The 16930-nt window shown below is 33.0% G+C and overlaps 2 protein-coding genes and 1 long non-coding RNA gene across 5 annotated transcripts; 1 reads left to right on the forward strand and 2 right to left on the reverse strand.

Annotated features, from left to right (window-relative positions):
* Window positions 1-597: 597 nt before the first annotated feature.
* Window positions 598-2841, reverse strand: LOC110997381. Its single transcript, XR_002600331.2, has 3 exons — window positions 2712-2841; window positions 1412-1685; window positions 598-1272 (listed from the first exon to the last, which is right to left on the reverse strand). It is a non-coding gene; the product is annotated as an uncharacterized LOC110997381 (long non-coding RNA).
* A 3226-nt stretch (window positions 2842-6067) lies between these two features.
* Window positions 6068-9187, reverse strand: LOC110997375 (zinc finger protein 37). Of its 2 annotated transcripts, XM_022265511.2 has the most exons (4): window positions 9000-9186; window positions 7694-7834; window positions 7255-7475; window positions 6068-6809 (listed from the first exon to the last, which is right to left on the reverse strand). In XM_022265511.2, the coding sequence occupies exons 1-4, from the start codon at window positions 9012-9014 to the stop codon at window positions 6083-6085; spliced, it is 1104 nt and encodes a 367-aa protein (XP_022121203.2). In that variant the 5' UTR covers window positions 9015-9186; the 3' UTR covers window positions 6068-6082. The 2 variants fall into 2 exon arrangements, with proteins under 2 accessions (XP_022121203.2, XP_045489934.1); XM_045633978.1 differs by lacking the exon at window positions 7694-7834 and having other exon boundaries at window positions 9000-9187.
* A 3762-nt stretch (window positions 9188-12949) lies between these two features.
* LOC110997377 (ubiquitin-conjugating enzyme E2 G2) lies at window positions 12950-16821 on the forward strand. 2 transcript variants are annotated; one of them, XM_022265515.2, is made up of 6 exons: window positions 12950-13049; window positions 13310-13431; window positions 13509-13590; window positions 14447-14565; window positions 14685-14825; window positions 15724-16821. In XM_022265515.2, exons 2-6 carry the CDS (start codon window positions 13353-13355, stop codon window positions 15843-15845), a joined length of 543 nt encoding a protein of 180 aa, XP_022121207.1. In that variant the 5' UTR covers window positions 12950-13049; window positions 13310-13352; the 3' UTR covers window positions 15846-16821. The 2 variants fall into 2 exon arrangements, with proteins under 2 accessions (XP_022121207.1, XP_022121206.1); XM_022265514.2 differs by lacking the exon at window positions 12950-13049 and adding an exon at window positions 13057-13182.
* The last annotated feature ends 109 nt before the right edge of the window (window positions 16822-16930 follow it).

Here is a 16930-nt window from a genome sequence, read left to right on the forward strand (position 1 = left end):
TTTAATTTTTATTGAATATTGAATAAAGAAATTTTGAAATTGAAATTGAATATATATACTACTTACAAAATAATAATAATATAGCCTTTTACTCAGATCAACATTTAAACCAGCAAGATACAAAGATTAGAATAATTTACTACATTAGGTTACCAGAAAGTTCTAATATTGAATTTCAAAAAAGTTTTCACTATCAATGTTTTTAACTGAATTTCTAAACATTTTCAGTGTTACCCATGTACATATATACAAAGCAAAATTCATAAACATTAACACTGTCCAAAATGATTTATAATAAATATTATTAGATATTGTAAAGATATATTGTATATTTTAGTTTAATCGCTATATTGAGCTACACATACCATCGCGGACATTAGTGATAGACAGACGAGAAATAGTCTGGACCAAAACTTTAATATCGGCATAGATTAGCCATATTCTAGACATAAGCACGTAGCATTACAGTTTTAAACTAATGGAATCATAAAACATTTCTTCATTTTTATTAATACCTAACGAATGACGTCGCCTAAGATCAAAGTGTAAAAATACTTCGAGTTGAGTCTATAGGAGCTTGAGATCAAAGAGTGCACACAAAGCTGTATTGCCCTTTATTTTGATATACATAGTGAGTTTAATACATGTTTCGAACGACAACTATAGCTTATGGAGAACATTAAAACATTTAAACAATTGTGAATATTGCCTCCTTATGGTTTATCATCAACCGCTATTGTATCATCGATTACGGTTCAATTTTTTACGGTCAAAACTTTACCAAAAAAAATTATTTATAAGCTTTAGTTTTCATTAAACCGATCAATCTTTATTGGTTGATAATAACATAGAACAGACCGAATAATATATTGTAGTATTAATAAGCTGTTTATGAGCAAGGAAACTTTTCGGACGACAAAGGAATACTATTTTATGAAACCTAAAAACTAATGTACTTATATTACACAAACACTTCTTTATATTACTATTTAGCGTTTTACAAACAATTACTGATTGTAAGTTTGATGTTATAGTAACAGAAAAAAACATGTTATAATCTTAAATAAGTTAAAAATTCGAATACATAGATGTGTATTAATTTATTTTATTTTATTTATTTTATTTTATTTATTTAAGTATTAATTTAATGAGTATAAATTTTATTTTAGTAATATTCAAACAAAAATTCGCATACGCAAATGTGAAACTTACAATAATCACTTAATATACTATATAGGATAATTAAGAAGACAGTCTCCCGAAGTCGCCTGCCTGAAAAAAAAAACACAATGTAAGCAATATATATTCATTCGCAATATACCACGTAATTGGTCAATGTAATCCTTCAGTTCGCTTGGCATTTCTATGATATGCATAAACATTTTTGTTCATATAGATACTGAAAACTTACGGTTCTCCGTCCTATTTAGGTTTCACCACAAGGCCTGATAGCAAAGGTATTGGGATCCTCATTATGACGCGGACGATTAACTGGAGCAATATCATGCCTCTCGAAAATTCTGTTGTTGGCAAGAAAAGAGCTCTCGGCCTTTTGCTTTCTGATGAATTCCTTTAATACGGGCGGTAACGCGTCGTAGCCGGCGACTGGTTCTTTTGGGTCATACAACATGTTGTGGATAGGGTTTATGCCTTCAGCCATAGTGTTTTTTAACCAGCAAATGAACCTGTAAATAAAATTATTCCCCCAATCAATGTAGGTACTGTGCCCAATATATTCACAAAATGTATAACTTAAATATGTATATATAAATCTTTATTAAGTATGTATTTTTATCACATACGGTATAATATCTATCAACTTTCGTATGAAAAGGTGCCCGAAAATAAAAGTTACAAATTTATTACAAAAGATTTTGATGCCAGTGACAAACCTATTTTCAAAAATAAGTAACTGCTATAATATTTCGCCTATCGGTAAAACGTTCAGTGTATTTTTTTAAAGTTTTAAAATCTTTTTTAAATCTGTTTTCAACCCTTGCATAGGTAAAGTTACCCTTGGTCGGCGGATGTAAACAAATGTAAATCACGGCCGGATCGGCCACATGTGTTCTCGCCGAGGTTAAAGTTTTAGTGGGCTCAATGTGGATAAAAAATGGTAATGTTTTACATCACACCCGTCAGCCGATATCTGGGTGTGAACTACGCAGAAACAGAATGCAAATATACAGCCCAAAATACATGTATCAACCTAAAAATATGTATGTTCATTAAAAAAATAAAATTTGAATTATTGACTTGACTTTAATAAATCCTCTAATTTTCTTAAGTGTTTTTACATCTGTAAATAAGCCTGAAGCATAAGTAATGCGGGCACGCAAATCGTGCATGCGATAAACCACAAAAGTAAGAAAATCAAAAGGAGTTGCAGGATACAGCCATCAGCGTTCCCCTTGTTTTCACTGCATCATCATGTCGGTTCTAAGAAAATATACAAGAGACTTGTAACCGCGTGGTGGCCACACGCTTTGTTTTGACTAGTCGTCAATTGCATTACTAAAATATCCCTAGATAAACACCGTTCATTGTCACGACTATCGATCGCAAACCCAACCAATCTAAATTAATATACCTACTATTAGGCCTAAAATTTAACTGTGGACTGATAACCGTAGTAACAATTAGCTTTTATTTCTAATATTTCACTTTTCAATTATTAATGTCAACTGAATATTTAAAAATAAATAACTTACCTTAGTGAAAATATCGGAGATCCCAGAGAACAAGTTCGATTGCAGAGATTGAATACGTATGCACCAAACTTACTCCCCACCGCGCAATCGCACCAAACGCTACCATTATTGATTAGTGTAGGTATCATATTTTTTTTTCTAACTTTTAAAGAATAAAACTTGTACTTTTACTTTGGATTATCTAAAAACACTGATTTTCGAACACTATCTAAAGATTTAATGAATTTCTTATTAATTTGAAGCTATTAGTTATTTTATAAGTGTTTTAAATAAATGTACATATGTAGTTAAATATTAGATGTTTTGCTTTCTATTCAGAGTGGGTAGCCTATTTTCAAACAGCTTGTATGCATGCTGCCCAGAAGCTATTTATTTATTTCATTAAAGTGGACTTTAGAGACGAGATGTAGGTAATACATATAGGCTACATTGTCTTATCTACCGTCTTAAACAAAAGAATGCATAATATGAAAATTCAGGTCAAAGCACGAGTTACTTGTGAGCCCTGGAATTTCTCAAATAAAACACAAATTATTTTATTATGGATTTATTGTTTCTAAAACGAACAGAAGAAATCACAGTTATTAAAAATTTAATAAAGGCACAAAACTGAAATTCACAAAACCACTTAGTTTAGTAATTAATATTAAATTATTTCTAATCATTGATTAGGTAACATATTAGCCATAGAAAATTACAAATAATTGTAATGTTCATTTAGGTAACTGATCATTTAGACATTTAGATTGTCATACACTGTAAAGTTGAGATTCAAAGAATTTGGCAGTTTTTAAACAGATTTAAACATACCCATTTATCTAATTGCAACGTAAAGTTTTCAAAATCAGTCGTTAACTAATCAGACTTTAAAACAAGTACCTTAGTGTTATTGTACTCTAAACTCTTGTTTCACAATGTCCGTATAAGTTTTGGTTTAACACTATTTTTGCGTTTCACGACTGCCAGATGTCTATTCGTCATGAAACGTGAAGTGTCTTCGGAACTTAATAATAATAATAATAATAGCCTTTATTCAGATACATTTTACATTATATATTTTATATACATTTAAACAAATTTTCATTTTAATCTAGTTCTGGTGCATCTGTGTGCCCTTTTTTGGCAAAGGCCTCCTCCAAATCCCGCCATTCTCTGCACTGTGCCACTCTCTGCCATGTACCACCTGCCGTTTCTTTAATGTGGTCAATCCACCTTCTCTGCTGTCTCCCTCTTTTGCGTTTGCTGTACCTTGGGCACCAGTTAAGCAGTTTTTTGCTCCACTTTTCTGTACCTCTTGCGATGTGTCCCACCCATTTCCACTTTAGCTTCTTGATCGTTATTGTAACATCTGTTACCTTTGTTATTTTCCTTAATACTGTATTCTTTATTTTGTCTCTTCTTGTTTTCCCTATCATACATCGTTCCATCGCTCTTTGACACACCTGTAGCTTTGTATACTGCGCTTTAGTAGGCGCCCAAGTTATTGATCCATATGTTAGTACAGGTAGTACACAAGTATTGAAGACCTTTCTTTTAATTACCATGCTTGTTTTCTTATTTTTCATGACTTCTTTAAACGCCCAAAAGCTCTTCCAGGCTTTTGCTATTCTTGTGTCGATTTCTTTTGTTGTTGAATCGGTCATAGATATTGTCTGCCCGAGGTACAAGTACTCATCTACGTATTCTATAATATTGTTATTTAACAGTATTTTTTCCTTTCTGGAATTCGTCATTACTTTGGTTTTCTCGGTATTCATTTCCAGACCGACATACCTGCTTTCTGTGTCAAGGTCTGTGACCATCTTCTCCAGTTCATCGCGTGTTGAGGCAAATAGAATTAGGTCGTCTGCAAACCTTAAGTGGTTCAATCTTTCGCCGTTTATCATTAGTCCGTATTTATCCCAACTTAGTTTTTTGAAAATTTCCTCCAGAACAGCCGAAAACAGTTTAGGTGACAGAGGGTCTCCCTGTCGCACATGTCGCGCAAAATAGTTCAATATTTATAATTAATCTAATTCGGAACTTATATCTTCCGAATAATTTGTGTTGCATAGGTGTTTGGTACTTTATCCATACATTGTGAAACAGACCCTTATACTTGTATTAGTGATCATTAAAAAAATGTCCGTAAATGGCACAGAACAATAGAAACAAAGACAGCAAGACATAAGTCATCTCAAAAACTACGCTTAGTTCATAGTTGACTGATTTTTAAACAGCTTATAATACATATCTTAATATATATATTTCTTGTGTGCGTGTGTATGTGACTGAACTCCTCCTAAACGACTGGACCGATTTAGACGAAATTTTTTGTGTGTGTTCAAGGGGATCTGGGAATGGTTTAGATTCACAATTTTGTCCGCTGGACAATGTTTTTTTAATTAATTTTCAATTTATTAGTTGTTGTTGATTTTGGAATGTTTTACATTGGATCCGACAGACGGCGCTACCATCGCAGTGTCAAATTTTAAATAATATTCGAATTTTAATCTGTCCCGAAATTTAAAAAAAGTTTTGTTATCATTGTGTTATATCGTGTGTGACCATGTGCTGGATCGTTAGATATTGTCATAACATTTGAATAATAATTTTCATCAAAATGGCTTATTAAAAATTAAAATTTTGAAATTAAAGACGTGTAGACAGGACAACGTCTGTCGGATCCGCTAGTATATATATATATTTTAAAACTTAACAAAAATCGATTTTAAAGTGTGAGGGGAGCAACTATGGATATCCAGACCTAGCTTGTTTATGCTTAATCTGGATATCGGTGAGCTTTACCCAAAACGCGTTCTACGGAAAGGAGGAACAAATGGAATAATGGGATGCCTGGGGTATCCAGAGGGTACACGAAACTTAAATTTATAAAGAAGGTTCTGACAATCAATCTGATTATTGAATATCTTAGCTGCAAACGATATATCAATAAATTTTCTGCTATTCGCCAATGACAACATGACAACATATCAAAGTGTAAAAAAGTTGATGCCACAGTAACCCCTTTTGTAATCTGTCGAGTCGTAGCATATGCGTCGCATAATGCGGCCTCCATACAACTAAACCATATTCTAGAATATTCCGCACGAGACTATTGTATAATGGTATTTTCGATTTGATGCTACGAAATCCTTTCGTATTTCTTATGACAAATCAAAGCCTTCTAGAAGCTTTCTTAACTATAAAGTCTTGGTGTTCTGAGAACGTTAGTTTAATTGTCATAAAGTACACACAACTTTCACATATACACTTTTAGTAGACTAACTTTTAATTTCTTAAATAAAATTATGAAAAAAAAAGTACTGTAAAACTTATTTAATTTACATTTAACGTAATAAAATAAAATTCTTGTCTAAGGTTAAACTTTATTATTGATTCGGTTTTGTATTAAAGAACATACTAGGCGAGAGCCGTCCCGAGTAGTACATGGAATCACTTTGAATGGGCTCAATCGAATTTAACAAATCCGCTGAATCCGAAATATTATTCATCTCGTGGGAACGCATATGAAAATTAAGGTGGCTTATTTGTTTGAAGCGCCTTTCGCATACAATACATTTGAATGGCTGGATGTTTGTATGAGTCCGCATATGCTGCCGGACGTGTACTGATTGGGAGAAGCTTTTATTGCATATAATACACTTGAAGGGTTTAACCTTTGTATGCGTGCGGAGGTGCTGATCAAGCCCACCTTTCTGGGTGAAGCCTTTGTTACAGAAGTTACATTTGTAGGGACGTGCCCCAGTGTGCATGCGCATGTGTTGCTGCAGTCCACCTGATTGAGTGAAACGCTTCTCGCAAATAGAGCATTTAAATGGCTTCACTTTCGTGTGATAACCTTTGGTGTGGGCCTCCAATTGCAAAGCATTCATAAAGACCTGACCGCACAAGTGACATGGGAATTCTACAGCCGGACTTTGTGCATTGGGGTTTTCTAAAACCTTTTCACAGACTTGACAACGTAACGCCCCAGTGTTCTTTCTGCGTTTAGTGTGCTTATCACGGTGGTGTACAGAATATTCGCAACAATTTAAAAAAATCTCGCCACATTCCATTCCCAGATTTAAGGACATCCATGTGCATTTAAAGGGACCACTGGCGAATAAAATATTACAATTGCAGCATATAAACAACTAAGCATGTCTTTTAGGGTTCTATTGTTATCCATGAACTAAGACTTTGGTGTATGTAGTAGTATATAAATTTACTAGACTAAATTTAAAGAACTATTATATGGCCCAAGAATAGATGACTCGATGTAAGTAATTTAATAAATCGTAATTCTGTACGTGAATCTAGGTGTGAAACTTTAAACGCTATGATTTTTAGAACTGGTGAAAATTGTAACTCGAAAACCGCTCAGTAGATTTAAATAAAATTTATACAGCTTTTAGAATACATAATAAACTGGGGCCTGATCGAAGGTTTTTTTTTTCGTTATGAATGACATGGTATAGTGGGCTAACTCCTTATTAAATTCTACATGTGCACTATAACTGATCTATAAAAATAAAAAAATGGCTGAAATTGCATTTTATACCTTATGTTAGAAACTGGTGCTTTGGATGGTATTGTTCCTTTTTGAATGAGTCCTTCTAAATTCATTGTTGTTGTTTTTTTATCATCTCCTTGAACAACAAGATATATTTTTTTTACATCAAAGCCCAGTCTATTTTGATCTAAAAAATATACATTGAAATCTGGGAAGTCATGCCTTTTCTTTAATTGAATTAGATAAAATACTGATAAGTCCCTCATTGCCTGTAAGAAAAAATCACATAGCTGTGAAGAATGTACTACCAAATCATACCACTTGCATAGATAGTATTATTTATTTAATAATTGTCTAATAAATTTTTAAGTTCAGAAGGATGAGAATGAAATATAAATAACATAATACACAACCAAAATTAATAAATTATGAAATGTGTTATATCACAAGATAAACCATTACTTTATGTAGACAAAAACACAATTACCTCATTTGGTGAATTGTTATTTTCAGCCTGTTTCTTAACACAATGGGTAAAACGTTGATGATTCTCAAGTGCTAACAGGTTGTTGAACACTTTATTACAAATGCTGCATTCATATGCTACCTCGTATGAGCCTGGTGATGCCTAGGGTATTTAATTATTGATATTATTCAAGATATAATTCATTCTTGGTGTAAAATGTCTTCCACCACGGCTGGTCCCCACCATCACCCTCTAACAAGAATAAAAAACAAAAGGAACAAGGAAATACAAGTTATACATAGCAACACTAAATACTAGAACCTTACGAACGCCAGAATCCTTATTAAAACTTGAAGAAGCATTGAAGGAACTAAAATGGAATATGGGAAGACGTATTAAAACTATCAGCAGGCCCAAAATGGAGAAAGGTTGCTAGAGACAGAGTATAATGGAAATTGTTAGAGGAGGCCTTTGCCAAGAGGCACACTGAACTAAGAGATATTTTATAAATAAACAGACACCACTATACAATAAAGAAGAAAGCAGTTCAGGATAAGAGGCTTATTATTATTATTCAAGAAATGTTATGTAAGAAATAGAAATTTGGTTTTAAAGTATCAGAATATGAATTGATATCTTAAGGTTTTCACATAGCTTATTTTATATTTGTTAATTTCAGCTTTAGAAAAGATTGACTTTCTATATATTTTTTCAAACTATTCAAAACATATTTAAATTAGGTAAGATCCTGTTCCTCAATTACACTGTTTACCATAATGTCAATAAGAGGTCATGAAAGTAAGGTGTCTTATTAGAATAATTAATTAACATGATGTATCTATTTTGTTAAATGACATGAAACCAACAAGATGAGCTACGAGAGCTCTTGCTGAGACAAAATTCCATATAATATTAAAATATACAGTGAAACTCTATATAATGACACTGAAGGGACTGTGCATTTTAGGGCGTTATAGAGAGGTGTCGTTAAATAGGAAAAAGTATTAAATATTTTCAAATAGTATTAAACTACTAAAAGAATCTTATTTGAACACTATTGTGTATAGTCTGTTATTTTTATCTGACGTCTTTTGCTGCACCAGTAATTTTGTTGTATATTTTTACTTATTTTATTCATATCTTGTGATATTGAGTGTCGTTAAATCGACTGTGTTACATGGAGTTTACACTGTATATATTTCTGCTTATTATACAGGTTTTAGGTACAATAACACATAAAATAAATAAATTCAATGAACCGTTGCAGTTTACAGACTTGTAAGAGTGAATCTGAATTTAATATTTTAGGTATTGCAAATAAACTTACAATTTGAAACTCCATTTTTTAGTATTACCGTAGATAATAAAGCGAAATCAACAATTGTTGAAACAATATTACTCGTTTTAGATTAGCTTTAAATTGTATAACTATCAATAACGGCTTCTTAAATAACTTTAATATTATAAACTTAAAATTACTTTGTTAACAGATAGCCGCCATTAAAAAAAAGAAAAACCGGCAGGAAAAACCAGAGACTAATTAGAAATAAGACTGAAGTGATCCTGTATCACAAATATTTATATGTCTGTAGCCTAGACATATTTTTACGTCAAACAGCTTTTTCTTCAGCCTATTCAAGCAAGTAAATTAAAAGACCAAATATCCATACATTGTGAAACAGGCCCTAAATAGATACATTATTTACTATATGATTATAGTGCTGTTTCCATGTCTGTCATTTGCGTATAATTTTGATGCGCAGAAGTCGTTTTTTAGGTCTCCTTGGTGGTCAAGCGGGACGCGGGGTATGACGTAACGCCGATCAGAGCGCGTTATTGGTGCGTCAGTCGACCCTTGCCTCCCGCACCGCGTCTACATTACGTTTGCTCCCGATTACACTTGCCGGCATGAAAGTTGTACCATTTGTTTTCGTTGACTTTTTGGTACGAGTTCAGTTTTACAGTCGCGCACCAAATTTCTAATGGCGGCATATTAAATATAATGCAATAAGCATCATCAAATAGGTATAGTGTAAATGAATCTTACTTTGCCATTACAAGTTATTTAGGTAGCTTTACAGTACAATAAAAAACCTCTTTATTTTAAGTAAGTAATTTATTTCAAATTCTAGTCTCAGTCTCAGTTGAGATGTGTTTTACCACCTTTAAACCACCAACTAAAATATTTGTTTCCTTTTAAATAGAAAAATTTAGACTATAAACAAAAAAAAAAATTTTTACTGCGACGAAACTTAAAAAACTAAGAGCGCAACCGTACTTCAAGGACCAGAGACGACCATACACAGCGCGGTAACCGAAAGCTGACCGATTACGCGCTAGTGCTTGTCGGCGGTCGCCGTCTCTCCGTCGCCCCTCACCCGGTACCGCCAAACGGGCCCAAAAAACGGCTTCTGCGCATTCAAGGTCAGCGCTCATTACTCGTGGCGATAACTATACCAAGCTTACAAGGTGAAAAGTTCAAGCAACCCTTATAGAGGTGGGCATATGGGACCGGTGCTTATACACCACAACAAAATAGTATAAGTGGGAGATCAAACAGAATCCTACTATACCAAGATTCTTGTTAATAGAGTCAAATGTCCCACTAAAATTATGGATAGAAGCGATTGAAACTGCAGATTATTTAGTTAATCGTTGTCCAAAGTATTAAAATAGTGAGACACCATTCAAAAGATGGATGGGCAAAATACCATCTGGGAAGTACCTGAAAGTAGTTGACCGAATAGCATTTGTTTGGAATATGAGGATTTTTTCAACGATCTTTCAGGCATGTTACTAGGATACTAACATAATGTTTTAATTAAAAATTTAATATCCCTTATAATATAATATAATCCCTTTAAATAAAAGTGTGAAAGACTCGATACTGGAAGCACACGATGCTGAAAAAATAAAAAAAAATATGGACCACGGATAAAAATTAAAGATAATTATTTACCAATAAATTTATCAAATACAGACCTACAAGATACATTAGATTATCAAGTACACACAGACGAATCGGTGTATGAACCAGGCTATAAATTAAATAAAGAAATTTCTATTGTCATACAGACACCTGTAAATGGGAGACCGCAATGAGAAAGACGTTCATTAGCATCACTACTTGTAATATAACATCATGAGATGTCTGATCTATCTGATGACAATTAAACCTTGAATATTGGCATGATGCTTCTATGGCAGAAGAATTAATAAATTACATATCTATACGGAACAATAAATGAAAAATTAAACATGAAATTTCCAAATAATGAAGAATGACATAAAAAATATATAATAAATTAAACATAATCCTTTTAAAATCGATACATGGACTAAAGCAAGCAGGGAGGCAATGCTACAGAAAATTGGCTACCGTATTAAAATCCATAGGATTTAAAGCATCTAAAGCGATCCTTGTTTATACATACTGGTGAAAAAAAGCTGAATACGTTTCACTTACTGAAGCTGCAAAGGAAGCCCTACATTTAAAATCCGTGTTCATGTGTATAAAAATCATGACGATGATTAAAGTTAAGACAAAACGATATCGTAAAGTCAACATAAAACAACGACTTAAAGCCTCATTATATGCAGAAACCAGTGTGTAATAGTAAGTAGTGCCTATGCACCTGGGCCTTCTGTCGAAAAATCAAGTGTTGGTAGCTAATAACAGCTAGCGCCCAGCACGATGCTCTCGACTTTGCGTTACCGGCCTTTTATGAAATGGTACGCTCTTTTCTTGAAGGACCCTAAGTCGAATTGGTTCGGAAATACTTTAGTGGACAGCTGGTTCCACAAAGTGGTAGTGCGCGACAAAAACTGACTAGAAAAACGCGCAATTGTGGGACGGCGGGCGTCGAGGTGATACGGGTGGAATTTCGTATTCTGCCTCGACGTCCGATGATGAAACTCAGCTGCAGGTATTAATCCGAACAACTCCTCTGAACACTCTTCATGGTAAATGCGGTAGAAGATGCAGCGTGACCCCGTATCTCTTCGCAAGGCCAAAGGATCAAGCAAGGAACCGCTCTTCGTTGAATACGGTCAAGTGGAAGGAGCTGGTACTGGGGAGCCCCCGCCCAGAGATGAGAACTGTACTACATGTGGCGCGGAATTTGGGCTTTATATAGTTGCAAATGGTGGCCCGGAGTGAAATACCGTCTCGCCTTGCTGAGCACACCAAGCTTTTTGGAGGCTAATTAAGCCTTTCCCTCCAAGTGACCGCGAAACTGAACGTCATTCGATATGTCAACGCCAAGTATTCTAATGCTGGCTGTGGCTTTAAGAAAAGTGTTTTCGAGGAGTAGCGACAAAGGGTGTTTTTTTTTTAGCGAAATCTTGTGTCTTCTTGGGGTTAAATTGGACTAGCTTTATTCTGCCCCAGTCAGAGATTCCACGTAGTAGAGTTTCGACTTCAGACACAAGTTTGTTCCAGTACTCATGGACAACCGCCCGAGAAATACCTGCCTGGCCAGTGTAAAGAGTATCCCCAGTGCTGTCATCCGCATAGCAATGAATGTTGCTAAGTTCCAACATATCATTGATATGCAGAAGAAACAGGGTCGGGGATAGAACACAGCCGACAGCACGTTGCCGGAATGTAACTTCCGACATCGAAGAATCACACCATGAAATGGTCGGTGGTGATCTCCCTCGGTCATCCAAAGTCGAGTTGGACGCGAAGCGACAGCCCAAAAGGTCGACCTTCTCCTTCGCAGTGTGGGCCAGCGAGTCATCCTCCCTGTGCAATGGTGGAATGGCGGCTTGGCAAAAATTCCCTTGGACAGCTTTGACGAGAGAGCAGAAGGCTCAAGTCCCCGAAAGGAGTTGCGCCAATCTTGGCAATGTGCTCTGACTTTTATTATTGATTTCCTTCGTGATTTCCCGTTTGAAGGACCTGGAGGCTGAGATATAAGTAATATGTTATATGCTGAGTCATAATCTTCTTGACATTGTTACTTTCAAAATAAGAAGATTCACTTTTCCAGTCAATTATTTTTTACCTAGATGCAATAAATTATAATTAAGGTAATTTTAACAATAATTTACACCTGAATAACTGAAATAAATAAAAAATATAAATACATTAAACTATTGATATTTAAGTACGGTTTATGATTATTTAGATACAGATTTCAATCTTATGATCCGAAAGTCCACGTCTCATTATTATTTATGTTTGAAATAAAGTAAGATTAAGTTTGTAAACATAATATTTCTTATGAATCTATATAGTCTATGTGCCTCATCTGTCAACGATCGATAGTCTGCTGGCAGCTGGCTGCTGACCAGCAGTAGTTTTACATCTACTTGACATGACATAATCTGTGGTTGAATTTGTCCTGCTGACTGCTAAGCGCTGTCATAATATGTAATTATTTTAATCTAAATATTTTAACGAATTTAATTAATCAACAGACTATATTAAAATTAATTCGAGTTCAAATTGGTTTACTTTTTATATCAAATGTACTAATTGACTACAAGAGTACGTTGTTTATAAGGTACTACTTACATTTTTATATTTTAGATTTCAGCCTTTTAACATTGAGGATAAAACATATTCCTTTTTATTATTGTCTACGCTTCTAAGAAAATATTATATAATACAAAATATTTGTTATCTTAAAGTTTACGTCAATTACTGCTGTGCAGAAGAAAGTTAACCAATTTTATGGGAACCTCTATAAAAAGTCACACAGAAAATATGATGGCTGGATCGGCTCTTCGTCGGCTTATGGCCGAGTACAAGCGTAAGTAGTTCGGAGAGTGATGCAATTTAACTTTAGGCTGTTGAATGTTTCTATCTATATTTCTTTTTATGTAATAGAACTCACCCTGAACCCTCCTGAAGGAATAATTGCTGGGCCTGTAAATGAAGAAAATTTCTTTGAATGGGAAGCTTTAATTACGTAAGTTAACACTCAATAATAATGACACTGGCAGCAATTTATTATATATAGAACAAGAAATTACATATAGCTTTTTGTAGAGAAAAGCTATTTTTTTACTACCAAACTCTAATAGTGGGCTCCAAGTAGACTTCAAAGGTATCTAAGTGGTTACTATCCTAATTATAAATATATTTTAATTAAAAATAACCTTTCAGTTATTTGAAAAAAGAGACATTCAATATTAATAGTAAAACTTACACACTGACACTGATTTAAAACATTTTTTTTCTTTTTTGTACATATGAATCTGAGGTCATAACATTATAATATAGTACAATTAATATCTGCACTTACAGTATTGTAGAGACTACATTTTCTGGTATTATATAGTGTTGTCCTTATGTAGGAAAAAAATACATTGTATTTACAAAAAAAAATTGTGATTTATTTGTGGAAGTTCAGAGAAGAGTTAAATGATAGGGAACTTAAGTAATAATTAGAATTAAATTCTTAAACTGACAATTGAATTTAAATATTTAATGTCTGTAGTCTTTTTAGAAATAACATTGTCACTTCATTATCATATATTAATTTGTTTCATAGCTGAAGTATAAGGTCTCATCTCTTTGGTCTGTTTTAAAAATTTTGTATTAAGTTTTGCCTCAAATATAATATGTAGTCATTATTATAATTTAATAAATGGTGTTAATTAAATTTCAATTTAACATACTTATTTAAAAAATAGTTTAATTAACCATACCATATTATACTTACTATTTAAAACATCTAGACTTGTTTATCCAAATGTTATTAGAGCAGCATGGAATTAGAAAGTTACAAGCTTTGTATGACTATGATATTTTTTTAATTACAGTGGTCCAGAGGGTACATGCTTTGAAGGTGGCATTTTCCCAGCTAAACTTCAATTCCCACCAGATTACCCACTTAGCCCCCCTAAAATGCAGTTCATATGTGAAATGTTTCATCCTAATAGTAAGTAGATATTTAAAAAAAAATCACATTAAAGTATATTATGAAAATTCTAATATAATATGTTATTTATAAATGCTAACTAGGACTTGAAATTATTATAAACATATTGAAAATTTCAGTATATGCTGATGGTAGAGTCTGTATATCAATCCTCCATGCTCCTGGCGATGATCCTATGGGATATGAAACAAGTGCAGAGAGATGGTCTCCTGTACAAAGTGTGGAAAAAATACTGCTCTCAGTTGTCAGTATGTTAGCAGGTATTTGGTGTTATTTTATAACTCATTATGATTTATTTTAATTGCAAGCGTAGCTCAAGCTTACATTTTGAAGAAAGTATTTCCAATATGGAATACTAAACAAATCTATGAAATTATATTTAATAATTTTCACAAGTGTATCAGATTATTGCGTAAATTAATGTATCATAACTGAATTTAATGAAGGAACAAGGAAAAGATTAACCAACACAATACACTTTATCATCATGAGTTATCCATCCGTGCATGATAAAACCTTACCTTTAAATTTAATTATATAACAATTGGTGTGTGACTTTAGGAATCTGTTTGAACAAGAAACTTTCCAGGCTTGTCAAAATTGCTGATTTATTTCTTATATAACTACATATTTCTTGTTTGATTAAAGGATTATTACAAAGAAAGATTTTAAATTATTCTGTATATTATACGGTTAATTCTGATTTGCTTAAGACTTTGGTAATATAATTAATGAAGTGATTTGCAATATTAAATATTTCTGTGAGTAAATTAGTAATAATGTTATTGTTTATTGACTTTTCAACCTAAGAAAAATATAATACATAGGCAAAAAATATAGACTGCATTATATTATACATAGGTACATGTCCAGAACTATGCTCAGCAAGTCAAGATGGTACTTAATTTCATGCCACCGCTTGCAACTTTATAAAGCACAAATTATGCCCGACACGATTCTCACCTTAGGGCGCTTCCTAGTATCAGGTCCTAGTACTTGACTATATTCAATGCAGGGCGATTAAAATCCTCGGCTGCCAAACCAGTTCCAAGCGGAACTGGTTGAATCCCTTAGAATTGCGTAGAGATGTGGAGAATCTACTCTGCATCTTTCCCCCATATTGTATTTTTTATTATTAATTGTCTTAAAAATTTTCAGAACCTAATGATGAAAGTGGTGCAAATGTAGATGCAGCTAAAATGTGGAGAGAGGATCGAGAACAATTCAACAGCATAGCTGAAAGGCTAGTTCGCAAAACACTGGACCTTTCTCCTCCGTAACATGGAGTTTAGAGAAAATATGTAACTTCAACCTGTTTTTACTACATTTTTATTAGCTGTTAAACATAATAATTTTAAAAGATGTTACTTGTACAATACTTATATTTGTATAGTACATTTTAGTTGGCATTAACTAGTTACATAGATTTATAGTTTCATGTTCACTTAGTAAAACATTCCACATTCATAGTTAAAGGAAAATCGGCAGGCCTTGAAAACCCTCTAAGAGGTGAATCTGTCCAATTTGTTATTTTTTTGATATTCTATTGGAAAATTTTTTTTTTCATAACAATTTGAAATTATAGACTTTTGAAAAAAGACTGCCCGTCGACGCCATTCAAAAGTCATTGAAGTCAGTAAAGTTTATAAAAAAACATTTCCATGGTTGTTCTGATGCAGGCATAAAAACTAGTTGGCTTGAGCTATAACTCTGATACCCAAATCCAATACCTTTTTGAATCTTCCCATTCAGCTTATGCTTAGTGGAAGGACCTTTCTTTAAAAAACATTGTCAAATTTTTGGTCTTAAAATCAATCCTAGTATAAGTGTATGGTATAATTGTTAAGTCCTAAAGTTAATCGGAAGTTGAAATGTTTATGCTATGAAATCTATATTTGTTAATATAGGCCACCATAGACATTGAAGTCCCCTTATTCATAAAAAAAACATTGATCCAATTGCACCGTTTTAACTAAATGTTTATGCCTTTTCAAAACTATTTTATGAATATGGGGGTAATATTTAAGTCATGAATGCATTGCATGCGTTTAGTGTCATAATAATAATTCCTATAAAAATTGGTAATATATTTACCACTACTTTTTAACATAAATTTGGTAAATACAATATTTTTTCATTAAATTAATTATCTGTGTATTTTTGTATTAAATATTCACGATTAATTATTATAATTCTGGTTATAGGGTCTATATTGTGGGTGACAGTTATGCGTTATAAAATATTTTATTAAAAATATTGTTTGTCTTATTTCTTTAGATACTTAAACTCAAAAAAGATATTTTTGAGTTTGAGGTTTGTTCATATAGGTAAACATGTACACTTATGAACGTCAAAAAAAAGTAAG

Source organism: Pieris rapae, chromosome Z, assembly GCF_905147795.1.
Source record: "Pieris rapae chromosome Z, ilPieRapa1.1, whole genome shotgun sequence".
In the NCBI taxonomy this organism is placed as follows: Eukaryota; Metazoa; Arthropoda; class Insecta; order Lepidoptera; family Pieridae; genus Pieris; species Pieris rapae.